Here is a 15,995-nt window from a genome sequence, read left to right as displayed (position 1 = left end):
TGTTTCAAGAGTTCTGCTTTCTTGGGAGATCTAGTTGAGGCAGGTCCTTACACTAGCTGTCAGGCCTGCCATCTTCAGCTTCTACGCTTCGCTGGCATCCTGCCATAAAACACAAGGGAGGGGAGAAAGGTAAAGTTTGGGCACTGAATGTGAAGGTAAAGGGGGTGGACCAAGAACCACAGGTGTCAAACTGGAATAAACCAGCTGCCAAGGACACATGGCCTGGGAACAGAATGCAAAACTACGTTGAGGGGCGCCAAACCTCAAAGTAGTTCCCAAAACATCAAAAAGGAATACTATTGGACACTGATGAACTGGTCAAGGGGGGGACAAAGGGGAAAAAGTGTAAGCTTTGCATGGGAATACTCGGATCTTGCTTTACTTTTGCTGGAACCGCTTAACTTTAGCAAAAGTTATCACTTCAGATAAATGGAGTTGAGGGTCTTTCTTTCCTAAACATCTAAGCCAGGGTAGGTCTGACACTAGCTATCATTGTGCATTAGAATACAATTATGTATTCTAATGTGGCTTTAGATTAAGCCACACTGGAAAATGGGAACGCCAACTTGGCGCTGCAATACACTGAGCAGTTTGTCCAACCAAAAAGGCACACGGGACCAAACATGGAAACTCAGAATCTGTTGGAAGCCCACTGGACAATACTGCCTTATGGGGCAACCTGCTGTTAACTTTTTGAGAGGAGCTCTGATTTTCAACCAGAGCCAATCTTACTTTAGCTTTCTTCTTTCCTACCAGAAAACAGCTGACCAGTTAATAGGTTGTGCAGGTTGCTCCTTAACTACAGGGAATAACCCCTGAAACATAACACCTTACAAACTTCCTGGGAACAGATTGCTGCCAACCACTGAAATAATACAAGCAAAACAGTCACAATTCCTGAAGATCCTCAAAACTTCCTTACTGTATAACCTTTGATCTCAAGGATATTGTTTATAATCAAGATGCATTTTTGGACCATTAGCATTTCTTCCAATGAAGGAACCTGCACAAGGAATAAATACAGTGAGTGCTAGATTGGTTTAAAATTTAAGGATTACTTTATTGATGATGTACAGGATCTTTTAGGTGGTTGCCACAGCAGCTGCCTGAGTTGTTTGCACAGACACTCTGGTGGTGTGGGTCTTTGCCAGATGATCAGTGAACTCCTGTAGGAAAGGGGAAAAGATGCATCAGATTATTTTTTGCATAAAATACAGCCTAGGAGGAGTGGGAATTCTGTTCAGGCACTTCACTCCTATCTCACAGGGGTTAGTAGGATAAAATGAGAGGAGCCTCCGACTCTGTCTCTTTGAGCTTCACCAAGGAAAGGGGATGGGGGAGGGGAGTATTCCCTAACCCCCATGCCACATTTTCCTTACCTGATAAGGAGATTTAGTGAAGACAGTTTCTTTCCAGAGATCAGGGGTCAGATAACTGTAGGTCTTGGAGATAGCATCAAAGGTGGCTTTAGCTGAAATAAAAATAGAAGTCTCCTCGGTACCCACTGTATTTTTTATAAGGCACACTCATATATATTCAAATCTGTTGAGTTTGATAAGGAACACAGAGACCACTGCAACTGTGCAAATTTGAACTCATTTGCTTTCCCTCTCGAAAACGACAGCTGCACCACTGGAATCAGGTGCAACTGAGCAGAGCTGAGAGTGTTCTGGAATTGAGCATTTCCACAGAACAAAAACACCAGCGCATAAGGATGCTGGGTTGGGATTTTGTCAATTTATTTAACAAGTCCATAGAGCAGCCACTTAAACTCAGTAGTTCAAGTAACAGATGCCAGCACTAAATGTCACCTTAGTCAGCTATAGATTAGATCCTGGCCACCCTTAGTTTGTCAAGGCAACCGAGAGATGACCTGTCAAAATCCAGTTATATTTCCTTTCTATCTATCTTCTCTGATATAAAACCAATTCTTACTCTCTACTGGATCCTGTCATACTACTAAGGGGGAGGGGAGGTATGCATGGGGGTTTTATTACTTTCACTTCCTCTATTCACTACAAAGTAATCTTTTGTTGATTCACTTGGGGTCTGCTAACCATCACAATGTAACCATTTGCCTTTCATCCTATGCCCCTCTGAACTTCTCCTCCTTACCGCCAGCGAGAGAAAGGGGGAGAAAAGATGCAGCATCCAGGATCTGTGTGAGGAGATGTTGAATGATTGTGCCCAACGGAGCCGGATTGATGTTATCTTTCCTGGAGTTAACACCTAGAAATCTGCCGGTCCGGAACTGCAGGGTGGGGGGCTGCTTAGGGACACTTTAAAACATCAAATTGTAAGGGAATCCCTCAGATCCTGTCTATCATGCCTGCTATCAATTTCTCTTAATAAAAGTTTCTTGGACGTATACGCGCAGGGTTGCAATACCCCTTCATCGTTTTCTTGTAATAGTACAGCCCCCACTGCCACATCACTTGCATCCGCCTGTATTACGAAGGGCTTATCCATGTCTGGGTGCCTCAGTACTGGTTCAGCAGAAAAAAGTCTCTTTAATCTCTCAAATGCCGCTTGGCACTCCACTGTCCATGTTAGTGGCTGGCTAGGTTTTACTGAGGATGCTCCCTTTGTTTTTAGTAAGTTCGTGAGGGGCAGGGCTATTTGGGCGAACGAGGGGATGAATTGGCAGTAAAAGTTTGCGAAACCCAGGAAACTTTGCAACTGCTTCCTTGTGCGAGATGGTGCCCATTCTAGTACTGCTCTGACCTTCTCGGGGTCCATTTCAATGCCCTGTGGGGATATGCGATAACCTAGGTAGTTTATCCTTTCCTGGTGGAATTCGCATTTTGATAGTTTGGCATATAGGTGGGCAGCTCGCAGTTTCTTTAAAACCGCTCTGACTAGGTTGACATGCTCCTCTTTGGATTCAGTGAAGATAAAAATGTCATCTAGATAAACCAGGACCCCCTTAAATAGGTGCTCCCTTAGTACCTCGTTGATTAATTGCATAAAAACTGCAGGGGGCCCTTGTAGTCCAAATGGCAAAACATTGAATTGGTAGCACCCCATTGGGCAATTAAATGCGGTTTTCCATTCATCCCCTTCCTTAATAGACTATCGCTGAACCCCTCCATTTTCTAATCTTCCCATTATGAAAAAAAGGTTGGATGGCAGCTACAGATCATCTCGGAGGAAGCAAATTATCTGGATCAGCTTTAGATCAGGGTATATTGTGGAGACAGAATTGGTTGAACTTGACCTTTGCTGGAACCAAGATTAGAGGAGGTACATCTATCCTTGAGCTCTTAGTAGCTTTTGGGATCAACCCTGATATCTCTCTGGACTGACTGCAGGGGTCGGGAGTGTAGCAATGATTTGCCTCCTCCTTCAACTGTCATTTCCAATCAGTGTTAATAAGAGGGACAGTGCCCACAGCCCTTTTGTGTGGCATGAGCCTCTAGTCATGTTTTTCAATTCTTATGGTTGTTTTTTTAGTTCAGGCTTACATTTTTTCCTCTTGTTACATCATCAAATATACTGATTTAATAGTATATTTTGATGTTGAAAGCTGCCTAGTCTTTTGAAGTGGGAAGCTATATAACCTTAACCTCCTCCTGATCTTTAGAAAAGGGATCATCTATAAGTTTTAAAAGGAAAGAAATCATCTTGAAAGCAATGCGGGCTCAATTCCAAATCTTTGCCCTTCCCCTCTAAGCCACTACTTTCCACCTAGATTTAGTTGGTAGGTTTTAAGATTCTTGCTCAATAAAAAAAAACTAACCTGCAACATTCAAAATCTACCCACATCTCTCCCTGCTTTAGAGAGGCCGGGGCCATTAAGCCTGCAAGAGATTGTCTTTATTTTTGCTCAGTCGGCATTCCACTCTAGGTTCACCTCATCTCCTCCTGCAGTTTTCCGAGTGATATACCAGGGCTGGTTTTCCAAAAGCCAGAATAAAAACGAGATTTGACTTGTTCATGTACACTTAATACAATTCCTGAATTTAAGACTTTCTCCACACATAATACGAGCAATTACTATTTGGAAGCCAACTTCAGGATGTTTGGGGGCATTCTAGAACAGGGTTTTTCAAACCATGTTCCAAGGACTCTATTGTAAGTTGAATACAGCCAATTTTTCCCAGTCCTGTCTGTTTCTTGATCAGGGAATTTTAAAACAAGTTTCATGGTCAGAAAAACTTTGAGAACCTTGTTCTAGAGCAGGGGTGGTCAAACTGCCGGCCCATGGGCCGGTTGCATCATGCGGAGGCCATGCCCACCCCAGCTCCGGCAATGCAAAAAAAGTTGTGATACATCACGAGACGCAGCAAGTTTGACACCCGTGTTCTAGAGGATGCATAAAGCTCTGGGATTTTAGGTTGTGCACTCCTATCTTCCCTTGAGTTCTAAGAACTGTGACACCAAGTTCCTCTAGGCCACCTTCCTTCCAGCAAGAATGACATATGCACCACAAAGAGTTCGGCAGAAGAAGAAATAGTCCAGAAAGCAGACTCGAAGCACAAATACAGTTCTTCCAACAACTTTGGGGGTCCTATGACAAACCTGCAAGATTGTTAATTGCACTTTAAAATTGTTTTAAATGGTTGTCATATCTGTTTTGCTTGGTTATACCCAACCCAAAGCCACATTTACTGAGATCAGCAGCTCTATAAATTAAATAAATAAGCTAAGAATTCTGTGGCACAAAGTTGCCATTTCCCAAATTACAACCATTTACTTCAGATACCCAAAGACGTACCAAAATTGCCCAAGGTAGCAGTGCAGCCCCTGGCCGAGGTGTAGCAGTCATCGATTCCCGCCATCATCAGCAGCTTCTTTGGAACGGGCGCAGACACAATTCCTGTGCCACGTGGGGCAGGAATAAGGCGAACCAGGACAGACCCACACCGGCCTGTCACCTACAAATGCAAGCCAAACAGAGGTTCACATAGTAAAGTAGTTCATGAGGACCCAGGTTGTTGAGGGCAAGATGCTGACTTTGTAAACCGCTTAGAGAGGGCTGTTAAAGCACTGTGAAGCGGTATACAAGTCTAAGCACTATTGCTATTCAAAACCAAAAGCGTTACCTTGCACGGCACAGTATGAGGCTTGCCAATCTTGTTTCCCCAATAGCCTCGTCTTACTGGCACAATGGAGAGTTTCGCCAGGATGATGGCCCCACGAATGGCAGTGGCAACTTCTTTAGAGCACTTGACCCCAAGACCAACATGACCATTGTAATCCCCAATGGCAACAAAGGCCTAAGGAGAAAAGAGATAACCTGCAATTCCACAGCAGAAATGCAAACATTCCTTGCCATAAATGCACACAACCATCCTGACAGCCAGCCCAACTTTAACTCTGCAAACACGTGGCCTCTGATACTGAGCACAGCTTACTGTAGGTAGTCCTCAAGTTATGACCATTCAGCAACCATCTGAAATTACAGCAGCATGAAAGAATAATGCTTACACCTGACCCCCAAATTATGGCCACTGCAGTGCCCTTGTGGTCAGGGGGTCAGAATTCAGGTACTTGACAGCCTACCCACGTTTACAGCCAACTCCCCCCCACCTGCCCATCTCCTTCCTCCTCGCTGCCTTTTTGGCCACCTTGCACAATGGCCTGGGCTTTTAGCAGTCTCAGCTGGCCACCGTTGCCCCCAGGCCTCTACGCCAGCCCAGTGGCAGCCCAAGCTATGGCCAGCCACCTCAGCTCCATGGCACAAAACCCCCACCCTCCTGCAGGTCCTGCCATTCCCCTGACTATTCTCACTGAAAGGAACTTCTGCCTTAATTCTAGGTTGGATCTCCATTAACTTTCCATCCATTACTTCTTGTTCTATCCTCAGGTGCTTTGGAGAACAAGTTAACCACCCCCTCTTCTGTGACAGCCCCTCAAGTACTAGAAGATTACCATGTTACCCCTAGTCCTTCTCTTTGTTGGCAGGGTGGATAATAATCAATGATTTAAAAAAAAAAAAAGGATTTTTAAAATTTAAATTGGATTTTTTTTAATATTTATCAAATTTATTTTAATAAAATGCTTTTGGAATAAAAATCTATCTAAAGATAGTTTTCTATTTAAGATATATTAATAATTTAGTTTATTCAGCATGAAATGGAGCTTAGTTATGTTGCATGAAGCTGTATATTCTGCAATATTTACATTTTTGGTAAATTCATTCAATGAAGCCAAGCTTTGCAAGCTTAGATAACATGCACTACACTGACGCATTTGCTCAATTTCACAATAACCATGAGATAAATTATAAAACAAACTTCAGGAATATTCCTTTATCCCATTGTTTTGCAAATCTACGTATATCACAAACTGTATGATGTTTTGAAGAGAAATGCATCTGTATCAGGTTCTAAGAGTTTTAATTAAATAAAAGAATTTGAGTAGTTCTCCATGTGTGATTAACCTATTAACCTAAAATCGGTTCTGATATCGCTGTTTTACTAACCTGACAGCTTATTATTCTAAACAGGAAACCTTCATTTTGTTTGCAAGTAATAATATTAAAGATTCTAGCTACCAGCAAGAATGAGTCCTTACATTTAAAGAGCACCTGTCATTTCAGATCCATCTTGGCAGCACCTGTTAGGGGACATCCACTCACCTGCTGCCCGCCACGTCCCTCACCTTGTGGTGTCACTGCCGCATCACCAGCCGCCCCATTAAAGTGAGTGGGATTGTCAGTGAGTCAACAGCGGGTCAGAAGAGCCGCTGCGGGACAGAGATGACAGTTGCTCTTCAAAAATTATGATTTAAATAGAGTTGATTTAAATCAAGCCTTTTTACTAGTGATTTAAATCGTGATTTAAATCAACTTGGTTTAAATCAAATCTACTATATCCACAGCAAGAATGCAATAAGGATCGTCAGGCATGATGTTTTTGAAATCCTGAAATCCTGAATCTTTTGTTTTCCAGTCCTCCGGCAGTTCCCCAGTGCTTCAGGATTTTTAAAAGATACAGTTCAGTGGTTCTAAGATCACGTCCGCTCCTTCAGATATTCAGCTCCTTCAGCTATCAGGAGAAGTTCATTCTTTATATCGAACAAGCTCACTTTCTCAACTTGATGCTCATTAAATGAAGCAAATGAATCCCAGATTGGGAAGTCTGCTTTAATAACAAAGTAAACGTACCAAGAAAAAAGGAGGATGGTTTAGCTAGAAGGCACATCAGGAATTTCTGCTGCCTACACATCCTACACAGCTACACATCCCAAGGACAGGAAACAAAATGCAATTGGTTACCTTGAACCTGGTGCGCTGTCCTGCCCGCGTTTGCTTCTGCACTGGCATGATTTTCAAAACCTCATCCTTCAGTGAGGAACCCAGGAAGAAGTCAATGATTTCAGACTCCTGAAAAGTCAATATAGGATAAACCACCTCTCTGTACTGCAGGAAATTTCACAATAGCATCAACTCTTCATTGACTTAGTCAACCAGTCAAGCCTGGTTTCTCTGCAGACTCCCAGAACAAGTCAGTACCATTTCCTTTGCAACATTTTTGGAAGTGGTGCCAGCACTTTCTCCCCAGGGCTGAAAGTAACTGGCCAAGTCATCCAGCTTTCTTTCATGCTTAAGGTAGGACTAGAAATTCACCTGCAGCTTTTAATTGGGTGCCTTTGTGCCAAATGAGCTCTCAAAGGATTTCCTCTAGCTCCTTTTAAAACCCAAAACACCATATAACAATAACTTAAAAGAGAACAAATTCTTTCCAATTTTGTCTGGATTGTCTCACCAATTTTATTGGGTGACTAATACATGGGTGCACAAATGTGCTTACCCTGTCCCCATCCCTGCAACTATGTATGTTATTCTCTGAGAAAATAATGAGTTCTCCATGTTTTTAAGAGTAATACCTTGATTGGAAGAGAGAAAAGGTAGATCTCTTCCAGAGATTTGATCTTCATGTCCTTTACCAGTCGGCCAAGTTTGGTCACAGGCATCCACTGCAAAAATAGAAATGAGCCTATTAAAGAACCCAAACTTTATTCAGCAATAACATGTTTCGCATATAAAAAAACAACCAGTTGGAGCATAGTTACAACTTTAACAAGATAGTATGCATTTTAACAATCCATCCCCTTTATTTGCAAGTTTCGTTTGTTATGCAGGTGACATCCAATTATACGTTCAACCTGACCCCAGAGAGCCAAGTCCAGTCTATTCTACAGGAACCAACCAGAACCTTTAATTTCTGTCATGTCAAAAATGGAGCAAAAATGTATTAACATAACCAAAAGTTCTCTAAGTATAGTGGCCTCTGCTGAATTCTGTCTGGCTTGAAACAGACGAGTGATACATCCAGAGGGCTGGCTTGCAGTATTAGATTTGTTGGTTGCCAATTTCAGTTAAGTATTCTGACTTTGATTTATTCAATCCTAATAAAATAAAATCATAATCAGCATTCCTAAAGTCCTTTATTTATTACCAGAGGATGGCATGCCTGAAACTTCATCTAGAAAAGCCATTTCCATTTGCTTCAATAAAATTACAGGGTACTTTCTCAAGACTTCAAAAGAATAGAATAGAATATCACAACAAAATTAAGTGCTGTTCACAGTGCACACTACACAAGTAAAAAACACAAATAAGAATATATATTATATACACACATTCTTTGCATTCTCACCATTGCACTGCCCCTAATATTGCACTTCAATGTTGCACTACTATACGGTAGTATTTAATGTGGTTACAGCTCTGGGATAAAAACTATTTTTCAGCCTATTTGTCTTGGTTTTTATTATCCTGTACCGTCTGCCAAATGGTAATAGTTCAAAAAAAGAATGTCCTGGATGAGAATGTTTTGAGCTTTCCTAAGACAGCAGGAACTGTACAGTTCGTCCAGGGGGGGAAGGCAGCCAATAATCCTCAGGGCGATGGTAATGACCCTCTGGAGTGCTTTCCTATCTGCTACTGTGTAGTTGGCAAATCACACAAACGCAATAGGTTAGAATGCTCTCTATGGAGCAACGGTAGAAGGTCACCAGCAGTTTTTCATTCAGTTGTTGTTTCCTGAGAAGTCTCAAGAAATATAATCTCTGCTGGACCTTCTTAACCAATGCTGTAACATGAGCACTCCAAGTCAGGTTCTCCTTTATGGTAACACCCAGAAACCTAAAGCTGGCCACCCGCTCCACATGGTCTCCGCTGATGATCAGGAGCTGAATGTCTGATCTATTCCTACTATAATCTACTATAAGCTCCTTGGTCTTAGCTGTGCTGAGAACCAAATTACTGTCTCTGCACCACAAGAGCAACCGCTTCACTTCATCCTGGTAGGCAGACTCATCCCCCTTGGAGATAAGCCCCAACATTGTTGTATCATCTGCAAATTTAACAATAATATTGCTGGGATGAGTGGGGGTGCAGTCATAAGTGTAGAGCAGGGGTCTTGGCCTTTTTATAATTTGTGGACTTCAACTCCAAGAATTCCTCAGACAGTGTGCCTGGCTGAGGAATTCTGGGAATTGAAGTCCACAAGTCATAAAAGGGCCAAGTTTGAAGACCCCTGGTGTAGAGGGTGTAAAGTAGGGGGCTCAACACACAGCCCTGTGGGGAGCCTGTATTAAGAAAAAAGGGGTGAAGAAATATAGTTGCCTAATCTAACCCTCTGAGTGGCCAGACAGGAAGTTCCTAATCCAAAGGCAAATTGAATGTGAAAGATCAAGGTTGACAAGTTTAGGCACCAGTGTGTATGGAAGAATTGTGTTGAATGCAGAGCTAAAATCCACAAAGAGCATCCTTACATAGGTCCCCTGCTGTTCCAGATGAGCCAGAGCAGTATGGAGAGGATGGCCTCCTCTGTGGATCTTTTTGCTCTGTATGCAAACTGGCAATTGTCAAATGTGTATGGGAGGCAGGACACAGATGTGCCTGCCGACCAGTTTTTCAAAACACTTAATGATAATAGGGGTGAGTGCCGCTGGTCTATAATCACTGAGACTGCTAATAAAGGACTTCTTTGGTAATGGAACAATGATGGAGGCCTTCAGACAGGATGGAATAGTGGACTGGGATAGAGACCGATTAAAAATCTTGGTAAAGATCCCCGGCAACTGGTAAGCACCCAGCCAGAAATGCTGTCAGGTCCAGCAGCCTTCCTTGAGAGTTCAAGGAACTCCTCACCTCATGCTCCTCCGTGGTGAGGGGAGGGCTGTGGTGGACTAGTGGCTGTGGCACAGCTGCCTCTGATGGCTTCACTTCGAAACAGGCAAAGGAATGATTCAGCTCCTCTGCCAATGAAGCATCCCTGTTAACAGGAATGATGTTATTGGGTCTATGGTTGGTAGTTTGTTGGATCCCCTGCCACACCTGCCTCGCATCAGTTATGAAAATGGTCTTTAATCTTCCTCTTATAATCTGCCTTGGCCTGCCAAATGCCTCTCTTCAGACTGGCTCTGGCAGCACTATATTTTGCCCCATCACCAGACCTAAAGGCATTGTTTCTTTCATGCTGGACTTCCTTAGTCATCCAAGACTTGTGGTTGGGATAAAAAGACTAAAACAGGGTAATTCTACTCACTTCTTTGTCTTCAGCTTTGCCTCGAGCTCCGCGACCACGGCCCCGACCACGGCCCCGACCTCTTCCACGGCCCCGGCCTCCACTGCCAAAGCCTCCTCGGAAGCCTCCCCTGGCAGCTGCTCCTCCTGCCCCTGCCCCTCCCGCAGCACCGGCGTCATCCGCCATTTGCTGGGGGGAAAAAGTTACATTTGCAACTGTAAAGTGTTGAATTATTTCAGGACACCTGCTGCACAACACAAAAATGGCCAAGCAAAAACACAGGACTGAAACAAAATCAATTTTCAGTCTGTACAGAGCTGTGTTCAAAATCATATTTCTATCTGGAATTGACCCTAAAACAAGCGAAGAATGAAGTAATTCCTCTACCCCAAGCCCTACTCCTAGAGACCGGCTCCAGGACCAACAAAAAGAGGAAATTGGAATCAGTCGCTCCCTCCTCTCTTTTGCAAGTGCTGTGTGTATCAGAAGCCACCGTGCCTCCTCCTTCCATTCTCTGCAGGTCAGATCACAGATGTTTGAACTGGTTTACATGATTCAGATGGTTTCTGTATTTGAACTGAAAACACACATTTCATGTGTTTGGGGCTACGGGATCAATGGAATGAGCCCACTTTATTCTGTGCAGAAATGGCGGGAGAAGGTAGACAGGAAAAAGGGAGGGAAGGGAGGGGGGTAATACCGAATGGGAGCAAGGAAGCCTTGAGGGAGGAGGCCAGGCAGGAAGCGGGAACCTTGGCCACCATGTTGCTCCGCTCACCTCTTCCAACTTTATCAGGTCTGCAAAGCGGGCCCCCGAGGGTCCAGCAGAGCCCTTGGGACAGGGGGAGGCAACCGTGGCTCTTTTGGGCATGCTGGGAGTTGAAGTCCACGGGCCATAAAAGAGCCCCGGTTGCCTCCCGCTGCCTCAGGACAGGAGGTCGCCCTGCAGGGGGGGAGGAGGCCCGCCTGACGCCCAGCGAGCTCCAATCCAGCCCATTAGCTGCGGGGCTCCACTCGAAGCAACGGGGCCGATGGCATCGCCACCGCGGTCCCCACGGTTCTTGCGAGCAAAGGGCCTCCTCGGTTCCGAAACGCCGGACCCGTTTAACGTGCCTAATGCCCGAGAAGCGCCCTCCGTCCTTCTGGGGCTCAGGCCTCGATCCTCTGCGGAAGCCTCTGCCTCCTCCCTCGAGAGCCCCGTCCCCAACCCCCCCCCCCGCCCTGGAAACGGCCCGCCGGTCAAGCAGGGGCCCCAGCCAGGCGCCCAGCTGCTCAAGCCACGAGCGCGGCAGGCGCTCCCATCTTATTGCCGCATTCAGCCTCATCGAAAGCGGGAGCCCTCCCCAACGCTCCCCCTCGGAGGACGGAGAGCCGTCCCGGCTGCTCTCCCCATAACCGCACCCAGCGCCGGGCCTCCCCGAGAGCGATGGCGGCGGATGGCGATGCCGCCAAGAGATCCCACCGGTACTTACGTGCACTAGAATAGAAGGCCAGACACGCGCAGGGAGGGGTATTTAAGGTCAGCTCCTCTCGCGAGTTCCCTTACCTCTCAAAGCGCGTGCGCGAGGTCCTATCTCCCTACCTCCTAAGCCAATTGCGCAGGCGCAAAGGCTCGCTCCGTGCCGCGCTCTTGGCCGGATCGAGCATGAATTAAAACGCCCGGGATCGAGCATGGCTTACAAGGGCAAGGCTATAAAAGGGAGCGCCCGCGCGCGGGCTTCGCGTGCGCTTTCCGGGAAGGTGAGGGGCTCGTGGCTCGTGGCTCGTGGCTGGCGGCTGGGCTTGTCGGTGGTTTGAGCCTGGGCTCGTGGCGGGTGGCGGGTGGCGGCGTCTTTTCTCTTACTGTTTGTGGAACTGTGGGGTTTCAACTGCCGTCGGTCGCCCTGGCCCCCCGGGAAGCCCAAATAATGCGGAGTGAGACTTTATTCGAGTGGTGCGTTGTATGTCTCGGAGCGCTTTGGTCCTGTTGTGAATGAATTGCTCAAAGCCTGTGTTTGCTGCCGCTTTAAACCCAGGAGTGCTAGAATTCACGTCAACGTTCAGACGTAGCTTGTCTTAATAATCTTTTGGTGTCGCTGGATTCGTCTCTTCCACGTGGCGACTAATTGTGGCGCTGATGGTTCTCCCGAATGGCTTATTCTGCACATTGCTTTTGTTTTTTTCTTTTAAAAAAAGCAATTCTGAAATGCTGTCCGTTTAAAAATAAGTTATATGATGTTAACACTTTTGCAAATGATATAGGTGGGAAGTGCAGTTGAAACTACCTTTAGCATTATGGACTATGTTGTCCTTCACCTATAAAAAAGAGAAAGCTGCATTTTTTTTGGTACTTTGAAATTTTTTTATGTAACAGGTTCCTGAAATAGAGTGGATGGCAAGCCTACCATATAATCGAGAACTGTGGTTGCTGTGGCTAGAGCTGATGGCTGTTATTGTGTTGGGTACCATGAGGGTTGAATGAACAGTTATGCCTCCAGAATCACCAACTGCTGCCAGTCCTGCATTAGAAGCCCCGATATGTTCTTTAGCATCTGTTCTTTCACCTCTGCTGGTGGCATGTTGCTGTGAGAAGAGGTTGTGTTGCTGTTTGTGAAATGGAAGCCTTCACTGAATATTCGTCAGTACGCTTTAAACAACGTGCTGTGATAGAATTTTTGACTGCTGAAGGAGTTCCCCCAATTGAAATTCACCGCCAAATGCTTGCTGTTTATGGTGAGGATTGTGTGGATGTGAGTACTGTGCGTCGCTGGGCCAAAAAATGTAAAGGTGGTAAACCAGGAAGAACTGATTTGTGTGATCAAGAACGCAGCGGAAGACCAGTGACAGCCACTGATCAGTTCCATGTGGGAAAAGTTGATGAACTGATTAAGGACAATCGGCAGATCACTCAAAGAGAAATTGCTGCCAAGCTTGGCATTTCACAGGAACGTGTGGGACACATTATTGATATTCTTCAGTATCGGAAGGTTTGTGCAAGATGGGTTCCTCGCATGCTGACGCCAGAGATGTATGCAACATATACAGATGGCAAGTGCAATTAAAATTGCCTTTTGCATTTATGGACTATATTATCCTTCATTCCTATGAAGGAATTGTAACTTTAAAGGGAACGCTTTTAAAATTATGTAACAAACAGATCTATGGAATACAGTGTAGGTGGCAAGTCTACATCCTGTTCAATAGGTGTGGTTGCATTACCATGATTGGTACTAACAACATTCCATGCCTTGGTTCCACCACTTTGCTGGCTATTGGCTAGCAGGTGCTGGACATCATAGGGTATTTTCTGCTTATATGCAAGTTTCTAATGTATGGTTTTCTCTATATCTTGGTTTGTTCAAGAGATAACCTTTGACTTGAAGTTCTCCCAAGGCTGATTTTGGTAGTTTGTTAGAAACTTTTCATTTGCTGATAGAAATTGCTTTCCATTGTAATACTATGACTTATGGGGTTTTAGGGCACTGTCTGAAAATAATCCTTGGCTTCCCTTGTGGCCTTGGATGAGGTAACTGTGCCCATAGCAAAAAGGAGCATTAAGCTTATTGCCTTAAGCGCAGTCTTTGAGCAATAAAACCCAGGCTCCTATATCTTGTGAAAATACAACATGGTTGTAATAAATGCTAATAGCTATTTTTCCCAACAGATGCTGCAGAGGAAGATACGCTTTGAAGACTAATATGCTGCAGGATCTTAACTTTGCACATACCCCTGAGAGGAGTTCCCCACAGCTATTAGAAGAGACATTTAGACGTCACAAGCTGTTGTGTATATTGATTGGTTGGCAGAGGAATATATATGCTTGCAAAAAAATTTGAATTATAAAATAAACATTTTTGTGATGTATACATCTGTCTTGTTTGTGAATTATTTTCCTAGTTCCTGAGCTTATGTGATACCCCAATTTATGTATACCAAGCAGCTGCCATATCCCAATTTGTCATAAAAATTAAGAACATCAATAACAAGCCCTAACTCGGATGCAAAGCTCCCATTTCCATTAATTTTCAATTACAAGAATGGGTAGGCCAGAACATTTCTGCTTTTTGAGTTTGGGTGGGGATTGATGTGACCTCATGGAAGATGTCAGCAAAAGATATACACAGTTCTCCCCTAATTAACATGTGTACTCGCTAATGATTTGAAGGAACCTTGGTGACTAGCTGGATCAGGGGTGTCAAACTCAATTTCATTGAGGGCCCGCATCAACATTGCTGTTGCCCTTGGGAGGGGGGTGGCCAGAGTGGGTGCAGCCTACTGGGTGGGCGTGGATGGAGAGGGTGTGGTCTACTGGGTGGGTGTGGCCAGCTCTACATTCGAGTCAAGGGTGCCTGTGGGGGCCTGGGCAGGAGTGGGACAGATCTGAGGGTCTCTGGCAGAAGGGGGTGGGACCGGGGCAAGTGCCAAGGCATGGTCCACTGGAGGAGCCTCACTGTTCCTCTCAGGCCATGCGGGGGGGCTGGATGGTGGTGCGGGCTGCTGGGAGCCCTGGATAGCAGAGGCCAAATGCCCAGCCTGGCCCTCGAGCACCCGCGGCACCAAGCCCAGCCCCACTTCCCCAAGGGGGCACCCTTACCACCTCAAGGCTGCTGCTGCTGTGCTTGCTCTCCTTACCCAGGTCGCTCATGATGGGTACGAGGGCAAAGTCAGAGGGAGGCCCATTCCCTCTCCATGGGAGTAGACCAGGCTTTGTATCCAAAGCCTCCTCAGCAATAGGATGGGAGACCCCCAGGATAGGCCAGGAGGAGGGGGCAAGGGGATGGTGAAAGGGCAGCAGGGCAGGACTAAGGCAGGACTTCCCTCACACCCTCCCTCTCCTTTCCTTCCTTCCTTCCCAAGTACAGAGTGGTGGGAAAATATTTGAGATGAGGGAGGGAGAAAAACAGGCAAGAAACGCAGCTGGGGAAGTGTCACTCTTCGTGAGGAATGAAGAAATGCACCATCACCTGGAAGTGGCCAGCACATGGCCCTCACCTACTTCACATATCTGGCTTGGTGGGCTCTGGGGGAGGGGATGCCATGAGCAGTGTGAGAGTCAACGTTACCTGCGCAATGCCGCCCAGCCCCCAGCCTGCCCGGTGTCGGCAGGCAACGGGGCGCTCTCCTCACAGCGCCAAGAGGTTGAGCCGGGCGGTGCGAAGCTCGTCAGCTTTGCACCTTGCTGCCTGCTGAAACTGGGCAGGCTGGGGGCTAGGCAGCATTGCGCTTCTCATCAGATTCACACCACCCGGCTCAGCTCTTGGCACTGTGAGAAGAGCGCCCCGCTGCCTGCTGAAACCGGGCAGGCTGGGAGCTGGGCGGCCTCGCATTTCTTTTTGGATTTGCGCCACCCAGCTCAGCCTCTCGGAGCTATGAGGAGAGCGCCCCGTTGCCTGCCGAACCCCCTCCCCCAGAGCCCATCAAGCCAGATATGTGAAGTAGGCGAGGGCCCTTTGCTGGCCACTTCCAGGCGATGGTGCATTTCTTCATTCCTCACAAAAGGTGACACCTCCCCAGCATGCACCCAGGGGGTGGGGG

General features: G+C 46.0%; 1 protein-coding gene and 2 non-coding genes across 3 annotated transcripts; 1 reads left to right on the top strand and 2 right to left on the bottom strand.

Annotated features, from left to right (window-relative positions):
• Positions 1–1,035: 1,035 nt before the first annotated feature.
• Positions 1,036–11,989, bottom strand: RPS2 (ribosomal protein S2). The gene is made up of 8 exons (XM_015816247.1): positions 11,954–11,989; positions 10,503–10,670; positions 7,834–7,923; positions 7,223–7,330; positions 5,046–5,219; positions 4,718–4,877; positions 1,380–1,471; positions 1,036–1,166 (listed from the first exon to the last, which is right to left on the bottom strand). The coding sequence occupies exons 2-8, from the start codon at positions 10,665–10,667 to the stop codon at positions 1,083–1,085; spliced, it is 873 nt and encodes a 290-aa protein (XP_015671733.1). The 5' UTR covers positions 10,668–10,670; positions 11,954–11,989; the 3' UTR covers positions 1,036–1,082.
• Positions 1,541–1,668, bottom strand: LOC114922581. The gene has a single exon (XR_003810440.1). It is a non-coding gene; the product is annotated as a small nucleolar RNA SNORA64/SNORA10 family (small nucleolar RNA).
• Positions 11,990–13,941: 1,952 nt separating the features above from the next.
• LOC114922582 lies at positions 13,942–14,071 on the top strand. Its single transcript, XR_003810441.1, has one exon. It is a non-coding gene; the product is annotated as a small nucleolar RNA ACA64 (small nucleolar RNA).
• Positions 14,072–15,995: the final 1,924 nt, after the last annotated feature.

This window comes from Protobothrops mucrosquamatus, unplaced genomic scaffold, assembly GCF_001527695.2.
Source record: "Protobothrops mucrosquamatus isolate PMUCROS unplaced genomic scaffold, P.Mucros_1.0 scaffold418, whole genome shotgun sequence".
Lineage (NCBI taxonomy): Eukaryota > Metazoa > Chordata > Lepidosauria > Squamata > Viperidae > Protobothrops > Protobothrops mucrosquamatus.
The sequence above is the reverse complement of the archived record's forward strand: the minus strand, read 5'-3'. Positions and strand labels throughout refer to the sequence as shown.